The sequence below is a fragment of the Zootoca vivipara genome, chromosome 2, assembly GCF_965207765.1.
Source record: "Zootoca vivipara chromosome 2, rZooViv2.hap1.1, whole genome shotgun sequence".
NCBI classification, from domain to species: Eukaryota; Metazoa; Chordata; class Lepidosauria; order Squamata; family Lacertidae; genus Zootoca; species Zootoca vivipara.
Window position 1 is genome coordinate 19,620,879 of NC_142584.1, and position 24,652 is coordinate 19,645,530.

At 43.4% G+C, this 24,652-nt stretch overlaps 1 protein-coding gene, 1 long non-coding RNA gene and 1 pseudogene across 6 annotated transcripts in view; 1 reads left to right on the forward strand and 2 right to left on the reverse strand.

Moving 5' to 3' along the window:
- Window positions 1-24,652, reverse strand: part of TEX2 (testis expressed 2) — an 85,822-nt gene that overhangs the window by 43,141 nt on the left and 18,029 nt on the right. Inside the window, exon 1 of one of the 4 annotated variants that reach the window (XM_088662966.1) lies at window positions 6,822-7,035. The exons of the other annotated variants lie outside the window; for them this stretch is intronic. Coding sequence (XP_088519092.1) covers window positions 6,822-6,855 — 34 coding nt within the window. The 5' untranslated portion in view covers window positions 6,856-7,035. Of the gene's footprint in view, window positions 1-6,821; window positions 7,036-24,652 lie in introns of those variants that run through there. 4 annotated transcript variants of the gene reach the window in all.
- On the reverse strand, window positions 881-6,811 carry LOC148686757 (uncharacterized; annotated as a pseudogene). Its single transcript, XR_015948367.1, has one exon. The product of XR_015948367.1 is annotated as an uncharacterized LOC148686757 (transcript).
- On the forward strand, window positions 7,182-9,998 carry LOC148686758 (uncharacterized). Its single transcript, XR_015948369.1, has 3 exons — window positions 7,182-7,331; window positions 8,994-9,224; window positions 9,855-9,998. It is a non-coding gene; the product is annotated as an uncharacterized LOC148686758 (long non-coding RNA).

A 24,652-nucleotide genomic window follows, 5' to 3' on the forward strand; every position in this document is an offset into this window, starting at 1 on the left:
AGAGCCCCAGTACATAGCAGAAGAGAGTGCTTTGCATTCCAAGATAATTGATCATCTTAGGATGTTTATCACCTTTAATAAAGTGAACCTCAAAATCACATTGCAGAACTGAACACTTTTCAGTCCATAAGTGTTTCTGTGCCACCCACACAGCACTAGTACCAGAAACTCTAATTTCCAGTTCAAAACAGCCCGCTAATAGAGCAAGGCGTGGGGAAGAGGCTTGTATTGCTGGAAATGATTGTGCTAGAACATGCTTTAGCTCAGAGAACAAAAATTGTGCTTATTTAGAATGATCGACTATTAACGAGGAGGTGCGTTAAAAGCCTGCTCCATGGGCTCTAAATTGCAGTCATTTAGTCGTGCATTAACCATGGACCGTTGCGTACTGAACTTAAATCTAACTATGCTTTAGACTGAGGCCATGTGTATGACAGAACACCAAGACCCCAAACTGGAACTGGCTCCAGAGGCCCAGCACAGAATCGCCACAGCCTGAATCGTAAAACAGGGAGACTCTTTGTCTTCACTGTTGTGCAATTAAGTGGATGCAGATTTATATTTTCACAGGCTGGCTGAGAATTCAGGTTTCTTTTGAGAATCTATAAGCCATTTTCAGAAGCAGCCAAAAACGTAACAAAATTTTGGTTTGGGGAAATGGGTGGTTGGTGGGGAGATGAGCAAAGTAGAGACTGCCTCAATTGTCAAGACAACAGGTTTGTCACCTTAGTAACTAATTATTATTTTTTACCGACGGGAGCTGTGAAAGGTGCCATAATCAAACTGTCAAGCAGAACTCATCAAGTGTAACATCAATCTGAAAAGCACTTTTATGGGAGGGAGGGAGGGAGGGAGGGAGGGAGGGAGGGAGGGAGGGAGGGAGGGAGGGAGGGAGAGTCCACATGGAACATTCTCTCCTTTTTTACAACATAATGGCAAAAGAACCAAACCTTTATCATTCTGAAATACTGTATAGCAATTTTGCATACTCCACAACTTCATATAATTAACAAATCTGTACAAATTAGGTAATCTAAAAGAGGCACATTGGCACTGGGAGAACTATTATGGGACTAATGCCTATTTTCTTTAAATCTCTTGAAGAGATCTAATTATTTGAAATGCTGGTGCTTTTTTAAAAGAGAGTATCTACTTTTAAAATGTTGTTGTTGTTGTTAAAATTTATAGACCGCTGTATACCCAGAGGTCTCAGGGCAGTTCAAAATCAAAACAAAACCCCACAAAATACATTATCAAAATAAAAACAGCAACCCAGTAACCCTCTCCCAAAAGCCAACATTTTAAAAGGGCATAGGATGTCAATCAGGTCAATCAAGCCCTGGTTAAAAAGGAACGTTTTTGCCTGGCACCTAAAGGTGTATAATGAAGGCGCCAGGCGAACTTCCCTGGGGAGAGCATGCCACAGACAGGGGGCCACCGCAGAGAAGGCCCGTTCTTGTGTTGCCACCCTCTGGACCTCACATGGGTGAGGCACACGAAGAAGCGCCTCAGAAGATGATCTCAGGGTCCAGGTAGGTTCATAAGGAAAGAGGCGGGCCTTGAGATATTGTGGTCTTGAGCCATTTAAGGCTTTATAGGTCAAAACCAGCACTTTGAACTGGGCCCGGAAACTAATTGGTAGCTAGTGCAGTCGGTCCAGGATCGGTGCGATATGCTCAAACCGTCTCACTCTGGTGAGTAACCTGTCCGCTGAATTCTGCACCAGCTGAGGTTTCCGAACCATCTTCAGAGGCAGCCCTACATATAATGCATTGCAGTAATCTAACCTTGAGGTTACCAGAGCACAGGCAGCAGCAGTTAGGCTATCCCTGTTCAGATAAGGGGCATAGCTAGGCCACCAGCCGAGGCTGATGGAAGGCACTCTGGGCCACTGAGGCCACCTGAGCCTCGAGCAGCAGCAAAGGAGTACCCCCAAGCTACGAACCTGCTCTTTCAGAGGAAGTGTAACCCCATCAAGAGCAGGCGATCTCCCACACATCCAGTCTAGGGTGTGCCTCACTAACAGTGCCTCCGTGGTCTCATCTGGACTGAGTTTCAGTTTGTTAGCTCTCATCCAGTCAATTACTGAGGCAAGACACTAGTCCAGCACTTCCACTGCCTCACCTGCAGATGTAAAGGAGAAATAGAGCTGCGGGTCATCAGCATACTGCTGACAATGTCCTCCAAACCTACAGATAACTCTACCCAGGGGTTTCATGTAGATGTTAAGCAGTGTAGGGGATAGGATTGAGCCATGCGGAACCCCACACTGGAGCTTAACCCCAAGTAACACCCTCTGGGAGCGATCATCCAAGTAGGACTGGAACCACTCCAAAGCTGTGCCATCTACCCCTAGTTCGGAGAGTCACTCCAGAAGGATACCATGGTTGACGGTATCGAAAGCCGCTGAGAAGTCAAGAAGAATTAACAGGGACATGTTTCCCCCCCCCCTCTCTCTCTCTCACACACACAGTCCTCATACAGGGCGACCAAAATAGTTTCTGTGCCAAAACCTGTGCTAAACCCCGACTGAAATGGATCCAGAAGATCAGTTTCTTCCAAAAGGTCTTCAGAAATCAGAGTAAGCATGTCACTGTACTCTGCCTTCCCCTCAAGTTAAACACAGGATGTAATTATAGCAAGTTAACATTAACTAAAACAAAGAGGACATCCTGGAACGCAGTATGAATGCATCTGACATGTTTAATTGAATATGTTGCATGCACACACAGGGCCAAGTGCTAGGTTGAAAACAGTCGCAGAAGTTCAAGCCAGCTCCAAGATCACACGCCAATTCTTAAAATTGTTTATTTGTAATGCAACAGACCCATTATTCACTACGAATAAAGAATATAAGTATATGTCGGGACATTAGCACATATGCAATGGCTAATCTGCTCAAAGCAATGATAGGAACCAACTTGGATGCATTGCAATCCTAGACTGCAATCCTAGAAAGAGTTGGCTGGGAGGAAGTCCCACGGACCTCCGCAGCGCTTACTTCTGTGTAGGCATGCGTAAGATTCCACTGCAAAGTAGAAAACATCACTGCACATCCCACGATCAATTAGAATTTAAGGAACCCAATGCAACTGAGCAGCTAGAGAAGTCAAGCCATCAGGTACAATGCTGGAACTCTTGAATACACAACTAATAATTGTGGGAGTCATTTTCCCCAATTAATATTAAAGAGAGGGCCCCACCTTTGATGGAAGTTCACGCTAGCAAGACAACATTTTACGACACGGCGTGCTGCCCTAATTAACTCAAAAACTCTAATCTACATCTACAGCTGTTGAGTTCAACCTTAAATCAAGATATTCTCCATTCACATGCCAGTTGGCTGAGATTTCACATACATTCATCAATGCAACAGCAACTCTTTTTTTTTTGGTCCTTCCTCCCACCTTTCAGAATGACAAGCAACAGAACATTCTGCCCCTCCTCTGCTAAATATATCACTTTGCCTGATTTCTGAGTGCATTGAGGGTGCCCATGCATGATCTGATTGCACGATCTCAAAAGCATATGCTGCGCAAACTGAGATGACAGCAATGTATTTCGCCCCGGAAAGTTTATAGGAGCGGGAAGGGGGGGAATGGGGTTAGAATGCTTGCTGTGCCAGCTGCTTCCCTTTTCTCAGTCGTCCCTCAATTTCAGCACACAGTACCTTAAATCTGTCATCCCAATCATTTTACCAACAATTGAGTTTAGAACAATTGAAGGCTGGGTGCATGGGGACAGCATGTGGCTCGGGGAGACACACAAGCTGCCTGCAAAGCAGTTCCACTCAATCCAACAGCCATATAATGCAGTTTGCAGCCCAAGCAGAAAATCCAGCGCCAAAGTGTGCAGCTTTGCAACCCGGGGCAGGCAGTTTCACAATGGAGCTCACTCGAGGAGGAGGAGATTTGATCCTGCTCCTTAACAAAGGAAGACTCGCACAGATCAATTGATCCATGCCAGCTTCTAGACCATGGATAGGCAAACTTAGGCCCAGGGGCCGAATCCGGCCCGATCACCTTCTAAATCCGGCCCATGGATGGTCCGGGAATCAGCATGTTTTTACATGAGTAGAATGTGTGCTTTTATTTAAAATGCATCTCTGGGTTATTTGTGGGGCATAGGAATTTGTTTATCCCCCCCCAAAAAAATATAGCCCAGCCCCCCACAAGGTCTGAGGGACAGTGGACCGGTCCCCTGCTGAAAAGGTTTCCTGACCCCTGTTCTAGACTGACAGAATTTGGGGAGAGAAAAACCCCACCACCCAGCTTTACAGCCCTCTTTTGACAGAAAGGAGAGGTACACTGTAAGGTTTTGATTTGTTCCGCCTTGATTGCAACTACCAGTGTACATTCACACAAGCAGAACCTGTTACTCACCGTCACAACTTGGGACCAGTTTACCCTATGAGATAGCCTTACCCAAAATGTGCCCACCCAGCCGCTTTGATCGGTGGACTTTGAAACTGCTAAGGGTCCCACAGAATGCCCATTTCGCATTTGTGAGAACTTGATCGTTCAAGTGTGGAACTTTGGAACTCCCTGCCTATTGAGACCGAGCAGGCGCCTACCCTGTTTTTATTTCGTCGTCTGCTAAAGACATTCTCTTTTAGGCAAGCTTACCCAGATGCTTAGAAATCCAAGGTAATTTAAACCTGTTTTAGCATTTCAACTTTTGTTATGTTTTAAAGTACAGTTGCGAATTTCTTCGATTTTATTTTGTTATTTTGAATTGAAAATCAGCTCAGCTGACTCCACCATCACCAATTAGTGTTGCAATATTTTATTGTCCAAACAGCCATTGTTATTTATAGTACCTATTAAAAAATGGAAGGACAGGCTAGGCAAGTACTGTAAATCAGGACTTGGAAGTTTGACCAGAGAATCACTGCTGAAGACTTTGTTAGAAAAAGAAAAGTGGCAACTATGATTGATTGAGAGATAGACTATATATTTTGAAAAGTTGTCAATTCTCTGTGCATTTGGAGATGTCTTAAGACATTGTAGCCACATTCCTGAGATCAAGCAGCAGGTTTTCATCTATGGCTGGTTATAAGAGGACACAATTTTGAATCAAGATGGCAAACTAAACCTTTCAAAACTGCACTTAGTTTTTCATTCCTTAGAATTCCCAAGCAATGCCGAATTCAAGGCTGCTAGTAAAAGGGTACTGTATTTACAAAACACAATTGAGTATACACAACCGAGCACTATAAATACTGAGCATGATAAAGCCTCTTTCAAATGTGACCAATTTTGATCCACTTGTGGAACCAAAATGAGCGCTGCAACAATAACACATTTTGTACTATTCTTCAGCACTTTAGTTCCCCAACAACCACTTAGATAGTCTTAAGTATTTGAGAATTCAAACTATTTCAGTCCTTGGATTTCTGCCCCATCGTTTTTTAAATTCATACAATATTTTAATTAGCACAAAGTCTACTGTCTAGACACATCCTTTGCACCACATCTTTCCAAAAGTATACTATGGTTGTTGTTTTGTTAACAGTTTAACATGGTTTCACTTATTACTTGCTAATATAGTGTTAATTACCTGATAATAAATGAATTTCCCATTAATATACTAAATAGAAAAAATATTGATGCATACTGAATTAGTGAAATTCAGCAAAAAAATTATTATTACTGTTATTATTGTTGTTATTATTAGTAGTAGTATTAGGGGGACGACAGAGGATGAGATGGTTGGACCGTGTTCTCGAAGCTACCAACGTGAGTCTGACCAAACTGCAGGAGGCAGTGGAAGACAGGAGTGCCTGGCATGCTCTGGTCCATGGGGTCACGAAGAGTCGGACACGACTATAAACACTAAACAACGATTAGTAGTATTATACATTGCCCTTCTTCAAAAGATCTCAAGGCAGTTCACAAGATAAAATCTACAAATGTGCATGACAGTAGCACCTCTGTAAAACATCACTGCTGCAATACAAATAATTGAGATTGTGGGATCAATTCTGTACACAGAAGAATTCCTTGCCAATAGAACATTTAGTGGACCATCTTTGGGCTTACACAAAGAAATGTGGAAGCATTCCTAATTCAAAAGAAAACATTTTAGAGAACACATTGTGCTACTGGGAAATAATTGCTGGTTTCATAGTTTTACAACCTAAATAGTCAGCTTGTGGTTCTGCTAGTCAAATGAAGACTTACCATATCTATTTAGCTGGGGTGGGGGAGATACAACTAAAACACCAAGTCTTCTTACAGATAATTTTCCATAAGCGTTTTTTTGGGGTTTTTTTTTAAGAATCACGAATTGCTGCAGAAATGTGGAAAACTGAATTTAAGCTGCAGAAAACAGAATATCATACTTGCGCTATAGGTTAACAATTTACCATACGAGCTTTTCTTTCATTGTTGTTTGTTTGTTTAATGTCCCACCTTGTTCTTCCATAGGCGCTCAAGCATCTTCTCCCTCTCCTCAGTTAAATCCCTACAACAACCCTATGAGGTAGATTAGACTGAGATGTAGTGAGGGGTCCAAGGTCACCCAATGAACTTCATGGCCGAGAAGAGATTCAAACCCTGGTCTCCTAGGTACTAGTCCAACACTCTAACCACAACATCACACTGGGATCACTATTCTGGTCTGTACTCTTACTAATTATGCCAGAATTAATCACTCAGCTTCTGAAGTTGATGGCAAATCCAAGACACCTACAATCCTGTTTAGAGAAAGGTTCTCTGCAAGCCATCTGGCTCAGAACCTTATCACAACCCTTTCGAGGGAAGCAGTGGACCCATTAATTCTTGTCCCCACCAACCCAGATGTCGGCTTCCCTTACTTACATTCATCCCCTGCTATATATCCACAGCTCTTCATATCCTTCAGCTGCAAAACTCCTTCAAGCACCTTGGTGAGTTGTTTGTTCAATGCCTGGCACAAATTCCACTGAGTCCACAACTTGGACCACTAATCTGTCTGTTTGATCTGCTTTCCTTCATAACTCCTTAAAAAACAAAGCAAAGCAATTCACTGCCCGGGCAAAAATACAACTTTAGCAGCAAGGCTTTTGTGTGTGAAGGCTTCTGTGTCCTTCCAGAGGCTGCCCTGCAAAGTTACTGAGATCTCTCTCTCCCCCCCTATTTCCAGATTATTTTTGCTCGTATATTGGCTCCCTGGTTCTCCACTCCTCTGTGCCCAGCTAACAAGAGAAAGAAAACAAACTGCCACTCTCAAGCTTTAAAAGGAACTTTCACAGCACCAACATTCTCTTCCCCACCTTTCTTTTTAAAGAAATATCACCTTAAAAATCAATACAGTGCTCCAAAGGGACAGGAATGTGGTTGAATTTCAGCGTAAGTTACTTCAGGTTCTCATTCTCAAAACCCATGTAGAGAGATCAGGGGTGTGGGTGTGTGGTCGATACTGCCCTAAGAATCCATCCTTTACAAATCTGCTATTTGGAACAGCTATTCAGTGATCAAAACTCCCATTGTTCTAGGCGCATTTAGCGACAGGGAATTTCATTAGTGTGAGCCATTTCTGAGCTCTGGGCGCAGTATTGCATCTAAGATTTTCAGATTAAAACTGCAGAGTGGAAGGAAAGGAGGACCTTTTTCTGCCTCCCTGCTTCCAGCTAAGACTAAGGAAGAGACCCTCTTCAGAATGTTAGGGGGGTGGACAGGGGAAGGAATAGACCATGTGAAAAATGAACATGAATTTTAGCTACAGTTCATTCGTTTTCAGCTTTGTATTGTTATAAAAAACCGTGCCGAGACAGTCCATTGTTGTGCCCATAACTTAGGTCTAAGGTGCCATTGGCTCCTAGCTTTCCTATCTGTTTCTAACACTGCTGCCATTGTTACACGACGAATTGCTTTGCGCTGTATTCTCTGTTTTATTGAATTTGTATGTAACCATTTCACTGCATTTTTAATTAAAATTTATTTTTTAAAAAAACACCCAAAAGCAATATGCCACTGAAGGCAAAAGTCCTAATAATATCTGACTACTCGGAGGGACGCGGGTGGTGCTATGGTCTAAACCACTGAGCCTAGGGCTTGCCGATCGGAAGGTCAGCGGTTCCAATCCCTGCGACGGGGTGAGCTCCCATTGCTCGGTCCCAGCTCCTGCCAACCTAGCAGTTTGAAAGCACGTCAAAGTGCAAGTAGATAAATAGGTACCGCTCCGGCGGGAAGGTAAACAGCGTTTCCGTGTGCTGCTCTGGTTTCGCCAGAAGTGGCTTAGTCATGCTGGCCACATGACCCGGAAAAACTGTCTGCAGACAAACGTCGGCTCCCTCAGCCAGTAAAGCGAGATGAGCGCCGCAACCCCAGAGTCATTTGTGACTGCACTTAACTGTCAGGGGTCCTTTTTTACTCACGAGAGACAAGAGGTCGAGGGTTTTTGGGTTAGGGAGTGAAGTTGCAGCAACATCTTCGGACCACTATAGATTGCCAAAGAGATAACACTTCAAAAAGAACATAGGGCTAGCATCGGGGTTGACATGTTTTGGCTCTGCGGGCAAGGCCCCAACTCCCTGGGTCCATTACTGACCCTGACCCACCATGAAGCAGCAGCTGCAGCCATCTGCCCTTTCCTCCAAGTGACAATGTACAGTGGTACCTCGGTTTAAGTACAGTCCGGTTGAAGAATGATTCGGTTTACAAACTCCGCAAAACCAGAAATAGTGTCTCGGTTTGAGAACTCTACCTCGGTCTAAGAACGGAATCCGAATGGTGGAAGGGCATCGGCGGCGGGAGGCCTCATTAGGGAAAGCACGCCTCGGTTTAAGAATGGTTTTGGTTTAAGAACGGACTTCCGGAACGAATTAAGTTCGTAAACCGAGGTATCACTGTAATTGGGTTCACTTAGAGGAACTGGGTATCCCTTCCCAACAGCCTCTGTCCTCATGGGGAAGGCTTTCCCATCTTCCCCAGAAATAAGGCAAGTTGTACAACTCTGGGCCGTGGCATAGGCTTCTGGTTACTGATAATAACTGTTTGCCCATCTGATAGTAACAATTGGGAAGCACCCAGAGGGCATTTTTGGGTCAGGGACACGCAAGACCTGAAGCCACCGTTGGATAAATGCATTTTGAAAAAGGATGAGCTACCGTCTCCTCCGTGTGACATACGACATATGGCCTACAAGTCACCCTATTGCAACACAGACGCAGTGTGAAGTTGAATGCTGCTCAAGAGGGTGGAGGAGGACCAGTCACCAGCAGAATGACTCAGCTTCAGCAGGTTTGCAAGCCTTTAATACTTAGGCCTTCTTATGATTCATTTGTGTTAAATCAGTCACAAGCATAAGCGCCACTCTTAGTGAGCTGTGTTTTGCAAGCCCGTATGCTTTGTTGTTTTTTAAATTAAAAGTCAGCTGCTGGAAGCTGGCAAGGCTTCAACAAGAACACTTCTACTCAAGGAACACTCTACCCCACACAAGCCGAGTACAGATCAGCATAGAAGTGGGGGAAATTCCCAGGGCCAAAGAATCCAACCGCAAGTGATTTCGCAAGCGTCATGTCACAATCACTCTGTAAGGTAGGCTGGACAGGGAAATGCGATTTGGCCGGACTGGTGCACAACCAACCACAACCTTGCAACAATATGCTAAGCACCGGTTTTCTCTGCAGGTTCCCTCTGCAATGATAATAATAGACACCTTCATCACTTCCTCAAATGAGCACACCTATTCCCCCCCTACCCCCTTCATCCAGGGGGCCACAAAGCAGAGTATGAAGGGCCGCTGAGATAGGCTGCAGTACCAACAGGCAGTCCCTTCCAGAGCCAGATGAACCAACAGCCCTGTACTGTTTGCTTCACAAGGATCCTTTGATGACTTGCTTTGAAAATACGTTTACTTTCTCTTCTAAGGGATCGCGACAAAGGACCTACGAGAACAACACGCGCCTTGCTCAATGACAAAGGCGGCAGCTGCAGTAGCTGTGACCTCCTCGAGACAGACCAAATGCAAGGACCCGGTTGGCTTTATTACCGTATATGTCAGGGAAACATTATGTTTGCCTATTCCTCACATGCTGTAGTTGTTATTGTTGTTTTTAAAAAATGATCTAGGCAACAAGTTGATGCCTACATGTTAGTCTGCTGTTATTGTCGTCATCCTCATCAATGCACCCACTTCAGCAAGAGAACAAACACATTCTCAAATCCTAGGAGGAGGAGAACAAATATCTTGCTTTAAGGCCCTGAAAGGATGGCTAGGTACCAACAGTTTTCCCTTTGTTTGTTTGTTTGTTTGTTTGTTTCAATTGTTTTTATTAAATATTTTCTTGGGTTACAAAAGTACATACATTCCCTCTCTTTTCAGCTCATCAAGTCCTTTTTACAGATCAGTTATATCCTTCATTATTTGAGGGAAGAGAGGGGACTGGGAGAAGGGAAAGGAAATAGATGGGAAGCACAACATTCAGATTCTGTTAAGGTCAATTTGAATTCTGATTCTGTCTTCTGCAGCATTAGCCAACCCTCCCAGTTTAGTGTCATCTGCAAATTCGATGAGCATCCCCTCAATTCCCTCATCCAAGGCTTAAACAACATAAAGACTTAAACAACAACAGGCCCAGGACAGAACCCTGCTGCAAATGACCTCACAAGCAAAAAGCAAAAAGGGGCTTTGCACAACTACTTGAAGCAGAATGTTGCATTACTTTTCCCTGCAGGCCAGCTTTCAAAATAGCAACAACTTTTGCGAGTCAAACCCTCACTTCATGCAGTGATGACTCTTTCGGCATGAAGCAGAGCTCAGATAGGGGCACACATTTTCCGCGGGAATCTGGCCATGACTCAGCACAAAGAAGTGAGGAAGCGAGGTATTTGGACACGGTCAACAAAATTAGGTATCTTGAGCAAGATGTGCTATCGAGAGAGCGCTGACTATGTGAAGGAAGAAAAAAAGGAGAGTGAAAGGGAAATTCTCCTTGCCAAAACATGTCAGTCACCGGGGGGGGGGGGGATCTTTGACATTTGTTCTCAACGTCATAAATGTCTATGCTAGTTTGCAAACATTTCCAAGGGGCACATGTGCCGTGTTTTCTTGCAGAGAATCTTGTGGCACCTTAAAGGCTTGCCAATTGTTCTGCTTGCTGTAACCCTCCAAATGTTGCTAGACTGCCAACTCCCATAATATGCGACCATTCGCCATGCCGACTGGAGCAAATGTCTGGCGGTAGTCTGACAACCTTTGCCTTGAGATATCTGGATTTCTCTCTCACACACACTCACATTCCCTACAAGCTTGCTGGTATCAGAAATGCAAAGTCATTTCTGCAACATTAATTTCAAATTGATTTTCTCCCATACGTGCTAGGCTAAATTAGTTATTAGTGTGTTCATTCTGCTCTATTTTTTTTTAAAAAAAACCATAGTAGAGGTGTATAAATGTTAACAACCCATTCTTCAGTTTGGTTATAATTCTTAACTACGTACAAACTCAAAATTTACTATGTAGCAGTGTTACCTTCAGAAGCCAAAGAATTCAAGTGTTCTGCCCTCCTCTCTTTGTCTCTTATGTGGCCTTGAAGAGATCAGAAGATTCCCCTTCTGTTTTCAAATAACTGTGGTTACTCTTTATGTTGGATCCCAACCAAACTATGGTTTGGAGTGGAGTCGTCAAACTATGGTTTAGGGTAGGGGTGGGACAACCTGCAACACAGGGACCACATGCTACTTTCATGCAGGTGGAAAGAAGGGGGAAAGTGGTGGCAGAAAGAGAGAAGAGGGGATGCCCCTCCCCACATTTAGCTGTGAGTTAGACCACCATTGGCTCCAGCCCAGCCCAAAGCCAGCATGTGACCTCTGACAGATTGTCTCCAGGGCTATGGCTGATAGGAATTGCAGTTCAGAAACATCTAGGAAGTCAAAGGTTCTCCACTCCTGGTTCAGGGAAACAAGCCCATTTCAACTAGGGTTCCTGTCCTGACTTTCCCCCCTAAACAAGAGCAAGGAATTTGTGGCCCATTATCCATGTTAGAAACTCAGATATATAATCTAATTGCCAAATGGCAGCCACAATGGAATGTCTATGCATCGTTTTCCCACCCCCCAGTGGAATTTGTTGCTGTTGTTGAATTTGTTGTTGTTGTTCGTTCCATTTCCATACCACTTTGCATTTTAAAGAACAAATTTCAAAGCAGTTTACGACACATCAAAACATCAAATAAAACAATCCAGACTAAAACCAATTCAAGCTACAAGGGAAATATTTGAGATCCTTCTCTAAGTGACATTCTGCTATCCCCAGTAACCAACCTGGAATTCAGAGGTCTCAACAAGGTCGCAATTGGACCTGCACCAATCACAAAACGCGCCTGGCCCCTGGCTAATTTCAAACACTGATTGGACTGCAATTCCCATCAGCCCCCTGGCGGCATGGCCATGGTCAGGGGTGAAGGGAGTTATTGCCCAAAAACATCTAGAATGTCACAGGTCTAACCCATAGATAGCATTAACCACAATCTGGATGAAATAACCTCCCAGTAGCCTCCTTGTGGTCACACTGGAGGGGATTGGGGAACACTGGAGCCCAAAGCTTGCCAAGGCTCGTTCCCACAGTGTGGTTTAGCATTATGTCTGAAAGCAACCAATCTAAAAAACAGTGGCAGACCAAGAGAAGAAACGGTTAGTATAAGGTTACCAGATTTTATTCAAAGAATCCGGGGACACTTTTCAACTTCAATGGCTTTTGTATGGGGGCTGATTGGTAAATCCAGGGACTGTCCCCGGGAAATGGGGACGTCTGGCAACCTTAGGTTAGCTGCAATAAACACTAAAGCAGGGGGGGGGAGATGAGCTTGGTGTGCTTATCTGGGAAGACGGAGCTCTGCTACGGGGGGGGGGGGCACTTTCCCCTAGGTTGCGATCCATCTCCCCTTAGACAACTGGAGATTCCCAAAAAGGTCTCCACACTATCTCAATACTCAGGCAGATATGGGAGTAAGCGGTCCTTTTAGATATTTCAGACTCTTAAGCTTTTAAAAGTCTTGCATGGCATAACAGAAGCGCTTTGATTTGTGCCTGGAAATCAATCCGAGCTGTTTAAGAACAGCCAAGTTGGGTCCTTATCAGTCTAGCAGCTGCATTCTGGAACCAACAAAAGCTTCCAGGTGGTCTTCAAAGGTCACCCCCGCGTACAAAGTATTGCAACTATAGTTAACTAAAGATCTGGAGAGAGGGCATATCATGGGCTTCCTGTTGTGGATCAACAGAGCATTTTATTTTCAAAGTGAGGAGAAATCATAGGAGTTCCCACAGGCTGCCATGGGAAATCAAAGAGAAAAATAAGATTTTCCCTTAATCTCTGCCTCTTTGCGAGCAAATCTGCTACACGGTGCACAATCTTAACTGATTAATGCCAGCATGCAGAAGGGACCTCAGTCAAAAAGTAAATCCACGAGGCTGTACTAGATATGCCAGCTGCCTTCTGAAAAGGCCATGTAAGCTTTGAAAAGTGGAACAGATAAAAACGGGGAGCTTTATAAAACACAGGAAATTGCTCCTTTCGCCCTGGCGAGCACAATTTAACAAGCAGAACGGTCAGGGTTAGAACAGCTTCATATCCCCATCATTCCATCCAGTAACAAAAAGAGAAAGGTTGTAGGGTACAAACGAAATGCAGCCTGCAGAGTGGCTCAGAGAAATAAGCAGTCAAGTACAGTCGTACCTCGGAAGTCAAACGGGATCCGTTCTGGAAGTCCGTTCGACTTCCAAAACATTTGGAAACCAAAGTGCAGCTTCTGATTGGCTGCAGGAAGCTTCGGAAGCCCGTCAGATGTTCGGCTTCCAAAAGTAGTTCGCAAACCGGAACAGTCACTTCCGGGTTTGCTGCACTCGGGAGCCAAAACGTTCGAGAACTAAGCTGTTCAAAAACCAAGGTACAACTCTATATGTTGTTATTGTTTTTTAACTCCATCCAATTTACATTTGCTCAACAGAGAGAGATTTGGAACATATAGGTGTGTTTTGGAGGCCGGCTTTTGGGAACAAGCTCCTGACGCAAGAATTTAAGGGATCAGCCTTCATGAAAGCAGCCATATTCCAGGCAAGGAAAGATCCCTCGCAAGGAGCGTTCAAGTACACATACATTGTTTGAATATAGCAATCAAACCTTCCTGGAGGGATGATGCACAAAGTTACAGCACCAAACGGATACTGCTGTTACCGGATTTTAATAAGAGGGATTTCCCTTCAGAATTACAACTCTGCTCTATGCAGTAAGATGTGAGGCCTCATTTCCACTTCTACGAGAAAAATGAACTATATCCTTATAAGATCCAAGAAAACTATGTTACAAAGCAATGTATGCAACTTGCAATTAACTGAAATTTAGGTTGTTCACTGTGGTACAGCGTTAATTGAAAAGTTGATGAATGCCTAGAATTGTTTTTCTGTAAATAGTCCATTTTTTCTTGAAACCTCAATTTTTTTTAGTAATGTTCAAGTCCTTTCAGCTATGACACTTTTGATACTGAGGTTCTACTATGGATACCCTCACTGACTAAAGGTCCACAATGACCAAGGCCTCTTCAGTGGTGGCCCCAATTTTAATGAAAGCCCTTCCCAGGGAGGTCTGGTCTGCCTTGCCTTGCCACTATATGCGTTCAAGTGCCTGGTGAAAACACAGCTTTTTCTAAAGGCTCCTGGGACTGGTTGAGACTGTTTCTGGATGTGAAAAGGGGTTTTTGGTTCATCTTGCTAAGTATATTTAGTCTTTCTACTGTTTTTGGTTCTGTATTGCTTTCATTTTATTTCGTGTAACTAATGATCTGTTTTGTTTAGTTTCAAATTTGTCTGTAAGCCACCCTGAATTCGTATTTATAGATACAAAATTAATGTGACAAAACTGTATTAATCCTGTTCCACACTTGCTAACAATTATGCAACGAGTCTTTATATGCAAAATGAATGAATCAGTACTCATTTTGTCAGCACCAAGAGAGCTGCTAGAGTGCTTTTCTTAAAAAAAACAACACCCACGTAAGTCTGTTTCAGTTTCAGGTAAGAGAAGAGACCCTTACCTGTATCAGCTCAACACCCACATTTACACTGTTTTAATTCTGTGAACTTGTCCAAGATGTTTGTAGTCTGTACCTCAGATTAATGCAATGATAGTCGACCTTTCCTGAAAGCACTGGGCGCTTGTCTCACTACTGGTATCAACAACTAACATGCAGCATGTTCTATAAATACATGCATTGGGCCTGAACTCACTTGTGGGTGGAGAAGAGGCAAGCAAACAGTGAAATTATTGTAATAGCAAATCAGTTACATCAGACTATTTCCCCCCAAACCAACAGGGCCAGAAGAGTCACAAGCCTGTGAAAGACTTGGCAGGGATTGAAATAATACCATAGAAACAGGAGGCAAATAAATCACACGCTTATACCCAAGCATGGGATTTGGGGGTTGGGGGTGGGAGAGATCTTATGGCCAACGTGAGACTCCTGATTAAAGTAGTAACTGTTCATTTGTCTCTCACTAAGAAACCACACACAAAGGCCTTACCTTACACTGTTCCCCCCCCCCTAGCTGCACAATGATGATCATTCTGAATAAATCTTGCAATAATGAGTAGGCAACTCTGCATGGAAAATAATTTACCATGTACACTATTAAGGTATTAGCACATTTTAGTTACAGTAGACGGAGCCCATACTTCAAACTCTCTATATTGGATTAAAACTATGGGTCTGAGTATACGATGAGTTTGTGATCAACAGGTTGCCGTTACTACTACTACTACTACTACTAATAATAATAATAATAATAATAAATTTATTTATACCCCGCCCATCTGGCTGGGTTTTCCCAGCCACTCTGAGCGGCTCCCAACAGAATATTAAAGGCACGATAAAACATCAAACATAAAAATCTTCCCTAAACAGGACTGCCTTCAGATGTCTTCTAAAAGTCAGATAGTTATTTCCTTGACATCTGATGGTGCCATGCTGAGAAGGTAAAAAGCACTCTTCTTCTCTCCCTGCAAGTTTCAGCATCCCATAAAATGACAGGGGAAGCTGTGACCCACCCCTGGCCAAGTGTTGGACTCCTGACTCCCACCAACCAAGTTGGCTTGGGCTGATAGGGGTGAGAGAGCAACAACCTCTGCAGAGCCACAGGCTCTCCACCCCTTGGTTACAGGGCTGTAGAGTGTGAAGAGCAAACATGCATCCTTAGGAACCAAGGTCCAAACCAGGCCTCTGGAAACTTCTTGTAGTTTTTAGGAAACAGAGCCCAATGTCTGTGCAGTATTTTTAATAATGAAATTATGCTAGAGTACACCCTCCAGATGTTTTTAAGTTCCCAAGGGAGATGCCATAGCTCATTGGGAGAGCACAAGGCTCAGAAGGTTCTAGTTCCATCTCTGCAGAAGCCACCTCAAACCCAGGTTTCATATCTTGGTTAAGTATGAATGCTGGTTAAGCACGGCAGGCGACATCTGAGCCAAAGGAAGGAAGCAGCATGCTTTTTAAAAAAACTGCTGCATAAACTACTGTTATTATTATTTTGTTGTTGTTGTACTTAGTTTTAGGACAGCATCTGATCATTTTCTTTCACTCATTACTGTTTTTAAGCGAATTCCTTAAAAATACTGCAAAAAAGGATGGAATGGCTGGCTTTGCGCTTGACACGAGCTAAACAGTCAAGGCTGTGCGAATTTGGCTTCTCCTGCAAGACAAACAGGTTTCTCTTGAGCTTTATCCAGGGGGGAAAAAGTTCCTAAAAAGTTGGGAGTGCACTTCAGCAACAAGCTCACCGCTAAAATTATACATCTGTATGCAGCCTTAGGAAGGGCTCTGCATTTGTCCCACTTGCCCTGCCTGCTATCCCAAAATCCCCATGCCTTGACTGGTGAAACCTGCCAATGCTGGAGAGGCATATAGCCAATCCCAGTACCTTTGACTAGTTATGCTTCCTTCTGCACAGGTACATGGCAAAGCCTCTTGTATATCCAGAAGCTGCTGAATTTATGCAGCGGGTGAAGTCTAGTCCCAGTGCCAAAACAAGGGAACAAGTTGTCCCTTTGCCAGATCCGGCATGCCATTGTCTCATGGCACATCTTAGTCTTGGAATGGAAAATAAAGACTGCAGTTTCACTGCCTTCTCACCATGGAGTAAAACCTAGTCAAAACCAGCCTCAACCTGAGAGCATTTGAAGTACAGATCAGCCACTCTTTCCCCCTCCCACACAAATTACAGGGCTAAGTCTCCAGCAATTTGTATTTAACATAGAATTATTTAATGCCCTTTCCTCCTAGTCTCATCTCCCTTTTGACTTAACTGCCTCCAGACTATTTGCTGAACATTTATCCAAGACCTGTAGATTAACATTAATCTGGGAGATAGAAGACAGCAATTGCACTGTGTCCTCTTATTCCCGTTGCTGCACTGCTTAATATTTATCTGGCCAGAATTTAGAAGCATGAAAATGGGTTTGAAGTATCCAGCAGCAAGTTGGAAAATTAATATCTACGTTTTAACTTTGTGGTTGTGGTACAAGTCTCTCTCTTCTTCTGTATTTACGTTGCTTTTGGTTTTACGGTTCAGGGTCTGACTTTGCATTTGAATTGTTGAGACATATTTATTGTGAGCTGACCAGATTTTCTTATGGGCCAGCATACAAGTGCCATTAATAAGTGAAGATGCTCAAACCGTCCCAGTTCGGGAACAATTCACATTACGTAAACATTAGAAGCCTTTTGTTTCATCAAGAGCTACCCAACTAGCTTACTTTAGTGCAGGCATGTCAAACCTGCGGCCCTCCAGATGTTTTGGACTACAATTCCCATCTTCCCCGACCACTGGTCCTGCTAGCTAGGGATCATGGGAGTTGTAGGCCAAAACATCTGGAGGGCCGCAGGTTTGACATGCCTGCTTTAGTGCATGCCTATCTACACTTTAATTGAGGAGTCAGCAACCTACGGTCCATGGGCCGGAAGTGGCCTGGCAGAGGTCGTTTGACTGGCCCACGAGCCGCCCCCAAACCCAGGTGCCTCCCTGCGTGCTGTGCTAAACTGGTGCGGCATGGGAAGTCGCTTCTGCGGTGCCTGAAATCGCGTCTGTGCACGCGCCGAAAATCTCGGGCGTACACGCGCAATCTGACCCACGGAGGGATCTCCGCAGGACCGATCCGGCCCAGGCAAGATAAACCTTGCCGACCCCTGCTTTAATTCAAACCAAGTCATCATGCTCTAACAGCTTATATTCACAAAATTATTCTGGACGGACATTATAGACACAAGCTGATTATGAATCTGACTTTCGAAATATATTGTAAGATCCATCCAAAGCCATCACTAAGGTCAAAGACTACCCATAAGGATTTTCCATGGGGCTCCAGGTTATTTGAAACAGTTCTCAACATTATTTAAGCCCAGCTGCTGCCTTTTGTTTGTTACTGCCCTTCTAAAAAGCACTTTCCAGTCCTTTGAGGTGTGCTCAAACACCGAAAGGGCTAATGTGATCAACCAGTAGATAAAACACATTTAGGTCAATAGTGTGTATGAATGAGTACAGCCTCCACCAACACAGTGGGAAAGATAGGAGGGCTACATAATTTTATTAGCCTTAAATCCTTTGATCGACAATGCTTGTCTTTTTTCTTTATATATATAAGTACTGTATAACAGTTATAATTAAAACGCAGCTCTGTAGATCTAACTCTGGCACGTTGCAGTTCTTGAGATTACAAAGTACAAATGGCTGTGCTTTTATTTCCTTAAGTTTAGAACTGTTTCATATATCAGCCTTATGAGAATGTCAAGGTGTTCTTGAACTTTAATGATGCCGTATAACGCCAACTTTCACTTAAACACCAAGAGGCCTAAAAAAATGCTAACCATTGTCTCTCGAGACAGACAGATGACAACAAACGTTTTTTAAAACCCTCATACCGCAGAAGCTGTCTTATTGCACATCTAATTGGGTCAGCTTGACATCAATGCTTTAGTAGCTCTGCTTTCTCATGGCTAACACAAGGACGTTAGCGGACTGTTTGCAATTTCCTCCAGATGGTTTCCAGCCTCAACTCACACTCCTCGATTGGCAGGCAAATTGTTTGATTAGAACAGGATGCTATGGGGTGTCCAGTGTTTTCTGGCCACAGTATGACAAAATGATTTACTCTTTTCTAATTTCAACTAAATTGGTTCCCCAATGCATGGCATTGCCATACCCTCCAACATTTCTCCGATGAAAACAAGGATGTCCCGTAATAATAATACTTTTATTATTTATGCCTCGCTCATCTGACTGGGTTGCCCCAGCCACTCTAGGCAGCTTCCAACATATACAAAAACATAATAAAACTTTAAACAATAAAAAAATTCCCTATACAGAGCTACCTTCAGATGCCTTCTGAAGGTTGTATAGTTATCTCCTTGGCTCAGGGGTCTCATAATAACTCCATACCCTCCAACATTTATACGATGAAAATAGGGACGTCCCAAGGAAAAGCGGGACATTCTGGGATCAAATCAGAAACCAGGATGGCTTCTGTAAATCTGAGACTATCCCTGGAGAATAGGGGCACTTGGAAAGTCTGCATTGCTGGTAGACTAAAAGTGAAACAGAAAGAGTGCCACTGTAAATATACAGTGGTACCTCGTTTTAAGTACACAATTGGTTCCGTAAGTCTGTACTTAACCTGAAGCGTTCTTAACCTGAAGCAAACTTTCCCATTGAAAGTAATGGAAAGTGGATTAATCCGTTCCAGACGGTCCGCGGAGTACTTAAACTGAAGCGTACTTAACCTGAAGCGAACTTTCCCATTGAAAGTAATGGAAAGTGGATTAATCCGTTCCAGACGGGTCTGCGGAGTACTCAACCTGAAGCGTACTTAACCCGAAGTATGAGTGTAATTGGTTCTGGAAGTCCGTACTTAACCTGAAGTGAACTTTCCCATTGAAAGTAATGGAAAGTGGATTAATCCGTTCCAGACGGTCCGCGGAGTACTTAAACTGAAGCGTACTTAACCTGAAGCGAACTTTCCCATTGAAAGTAATGGAAAGTGGATTAATCCGTTCCAGACGGGTCTGCGGAGTACTCAACCTGAAGCGTACTTAACCCGAAGTATGAGTGTAATTGGTTCTGGAAGTCCGTACTTAACCTGAAGTGAACTTTCCCATTGAAAGTAATGGAAAGTGGATTAATCCTTTCCAGACAGGTCCGCAGAGTACTTAAACTGAAAGTACTCAAACCGAAGCATACTTAAACCGAGGTATGACTCTATAGGCCTCTGTCCGGTTTGCTACCCATGAAGGGACTTGGTGATTTTGGGGTTAGGCAGGTTTTCAGCTTCTGCTGCTCAACTGTGAAAATGGGAATGCTGATAGAAGACTGAAACATCACTATGCTATTCCCCAAGGCCTCAAGCGGTGAGCCACAAACACAGCATATACATATATATATGCAGCTGGAAAGTAGAAAATACAAGATTCCTCCAACTATCTCCTCGAGCTCCAAGTGCCTAGCACTTTGTTGCATTCAATACTGAATCACCCGTAATCACCACAAAGGCCCGACTTGAATGACGGGTCCATGACAAAGTCTACGGCAGCCCAGAATTTCTTTGACTTTGTGGGTGACAGCAGTTTTATCAGCAACGTCACACTGCACTGAACAGGGATGGTGGCACACTTGCTCAGATGAGAAAAGCACCATTATCCGTTGTGTGGTGCAGGGAACAGGGGCTGCTTGAAACTTATTTAAAACCTAATCACATATTAATAATGGCTCGAGAAGTGAGTGTGCAGGCGTCAACCAACTAACCGCTTTAGTAGACTTCTGCTACCGCAATGGGGATCTCCCTCTTCTCCTCTGGACACAAAAGTTGTTGAGCCTTTTTGGCATATACCCCGAGTTTCGCTTGTGGGAGGATGGGGACCATGAGAAGCAGGTGGGGCAAGGAGAGAGAGGATCGTTGTCTGGCAAGCTGAAAACTTTGAGATGACAGAATGATTGCTCCATCCTCTCTGTGCCTCCTGTAAGCTAGTTAAAAGAAAGAAGGCCCCAGTCTCTGCATCTCAGCCACAGCTTAATTTTAGGAGCCAATGATCCCACCCAATGACAAGGATTGTCACCTTTAGGGAACTGTATTCTGTAGTTAACATCTTCTGTAACTGTTACACTACAGGTCATTACTTTTAGATGAGCCGGGTATCAAGTGTCTTAACAGATGCTTACATGGCAGAGATTGCAATCTTTGCATTATCAAGGTGAATGCTCATTATTTCAGGTTCATCTTTCCTTCTCATTAACATTGAAAAACAAACAAACCAGGGGCACAGACAAGGTTCATACTGATGCTAACTGAACAGGTAAATCAAGTAACGTTAAAATATGCCGAGAATTAAATGAATACTAAAAGAATGAGTGTGAAACAATCAGTTTCTGTGGCGGACAAGACAGCTGTTCCAAAAAGCTCAACAATAAGAACATGAAATATTGATGGAACACTCAGGTAGAGCTTTTATCATGAAATACACTTGTGCACATCAACTGTTCTCAGATACACAGCATATAATCTTAGCGGTTACCACTCGTGTCAAAAATGTGTTCATCTGCCACTTCTCTGCTTGCATTGTTTCATGCTTTCATTTTTTTATAAAAAATATTCTATTTTCTGTTTTGATGTTTTTGTTAATCCATATTTCATTTTTGAAATTTCGTTGTTAAGTGTTGAAAGCCACCTAGAAAATTTTAGCTATGTGATACAGAAATATATTTAATATATTAAAGAAAAATACACCAGAGAAAAATAGTTATTAGTTCTCTCCCAATAGCTTGTACACTAGTTACATGTAGGGAGAACCTAAAAGCATCTGATTCAGAAAACCATTTTTTTATCTGGCTCCCAGTGGCCCGTTCAAATTTTAAGTTGTGGGAAAGTTCTCGAACAAGGAAGACAACTTTACCAGAATGTGTGGTGGGCAGAGGTATATTGTTCTCTAAAGCATGGGTGGGGGACCTGTGCGCTCCATCAGCTCAAGACTGTATCACCAACAGGGAGGATGGAAATCACAATATGACAACCTCTGGAGGCCACACGGATTCCCCATCTTTGCTTTAAGGTAACATCCTTTTAGACATTGTAGAGTAACCTGGTGATACACATGCTCCATAATTAGTATACCCTTACTGTTAGTTAGCACTACAGCAGAACCTGACTCATATTATGTCACCTGGCTGTAGTGGCAATATAAATTTACAGTCTACAGAACACTGTTTGAAGAACAAAAGCAGCACCCCCTGGGAGTGCTGAAGCTGGCCATCCTTGGTGTATTGTTCCAAATCAGTGGCTTGTCAGGTTGCGGTGAACTTGACACTTCCCATAGCAGACCTGCTTTGGATCAGTGAGCCTGAAGCCTAAACCCAGCAAATGAGGCGAAAACCCTCCTACGCCACCATTAAGAGGCAGAGGTTCTCCCTTCAATTGGCTTTAAAGTACCTGCGTGTGATGGGAAAGGGTTGCAACAGCATACTCCCGAATAAACCAGCTACATGGATCAAAGGTTTGAATTGAGATAAGATTTTCTTCGGCGTGAGAGTCTATGGCAGGGGGGGGGGGAGTCCACGGTTAGTTTAATCTAAGCTTCTTTTATATACAGTGGTATTCAAAACGGCTTGGCTCCTGGACAAATAGGCTCCTGAATGCCGCAAACCCATAGCTGCCAAGTTTTCCCTTTTCTCGCGAGGAAGCCTATTCAGCATAAGGGAAAATCCCTTTAAAAAGGGATAACTTGGCAGCTATGCGCAAACCTGGAAGTAAATGTTCCAGTGTGCGAATGTTTTTTGGAAGCCAAACATCTGATGCGGCTTTCCCCTGACTGCAGGAAGCTCCTGCAGCCAATCGGAAGCCACGCCTTGGTTTTCGAAAGGTTTCAGGAGTCAGACGGGAGTTGAGTGGATTAAATTTGAGAACCAAGGTACCACTGTATTTATGATTCGGCAACCCTCTCTGGAATAAGATGATAAGATATTTACAAGTGAGGAAGGGGCATTGGAATGATATTGATATTAACAAGCAAAAATGGAAACTGCTTGTGATCTGAAATGAAGAAAGGAGGGTGAGGGGAAGTTCAAGTATTACTGTGCTGGAAAGACAGAGTAATTCCCCTCACCTCCATTTTAAAACAACAGACAAGGAAAAAGAGTCCAAGATTTGTGTGTGCTACTACTGACGGAATGTAATCTAAGATAAAATTTAATTGAACCATAAATCTCTAGCTGGAAGGAAAAGAATTTGGAGGCTGTGGTAAGAACGCTGCAGAGATTCTGGGAGTAGGAAAGGAGTATGAAATCTTCAGCGCATTCAAAAGCTGCTCACTTTCCCTCGGCTGAAGGAAAAAGTAGTGGAGATCTGCGGCATGTTTTACTAGTGAGACAGAATGGTTTCTAGCAGACTGTCGCTTTTTCTAAGACATGAAAGGAAGGGACAGAGAGATAAGACCTCTGAGAAACTTTCGAGATTCAGTTCCGCCCTAAGCCACGATGGGAGAAACCAACAGCTGGGAAGTGAGAGAGACAACATCATACAGTCATATCTTGTTACGAATGCTGCAGGTTGCGTACGACATGGGATACGTATGCGCAGAACCCGGAAGTACCGGAACGGGTTACTTCCGGGTTTGGCGGTTCGCACATACGCAGACACGACGAATGATGTCACGCGCATGCACAGAAGCACCGAATCACACCGCACAGACCAAGCGCTTCACATTGCGTACTGCTCATGTTGCATACAGGGCTCCGGAACGGATCCCGTGCGCAACACGAGGTACCACTGTATATGGACAGAACTGTATATAACAGTTTTCACACACAGGGCAGAATAAAGGTAATAGTTCAAGTTCCTCACATGAAGCTTTATAAATTTATATATTATAACATCACGAATGGAAATCACTAATTATGTAGCTGTTGACTAAGGGATTATTATTATCACTGAAATGGAACTGACATTAATTAAAATGTATTAATTGGAAGTTGATTGGCATTTTGATAATTGTATAATTTGAGGATTTATTGTTACAATTTGGCTATTATTGGGGGCATATTGGAAAACTAATAATTATATACACACACACCTGCAAATGAGACAACTTCTATAGTAGTTGCCTTCAAATTTCAAGTCCTTGTAAGAGGTCTTTACCCTGTCCCATGACACATGTGTTCTTGCAAAGATGGAAAGAGCCAGCATTTACCATACTAGATAAGAAGTGCAGAGAACCAAGGCAGTCCACGCCCACTGCCCCACTGTAGGGAACTATAGTTTATTACAGTAACTGCCCCATGTCAAAAAAGGCATAAAACTTGGTTTTATATCTACAGATATGGGTCAGATAGGAAATGGATGTGTCTAGGGGAGAAGTGGGCAATCTCAGGCTGGGGTTGGGGAACAAATGCAACCCTCAGATTCTCCCCAGGTCACAGCCTTCAAAGATCCTGCTCCATACCCTCCTTGAGTGTTTTTGCCTGGCTGGAATATATCATTGAACTGTGATAATACCTGTTGCTTGCTTGGATGCAGGACGGAAAGAGAAAGTGTGTCTGCTTAAGAGTGTGAGAAAGTGTGCATTTGTGTGTGAGGGGGGGGAGGGAGGGAGAGAATGAGAATCTATCAAGATAAGGAAACACTGACTTGACTTAACAAAATG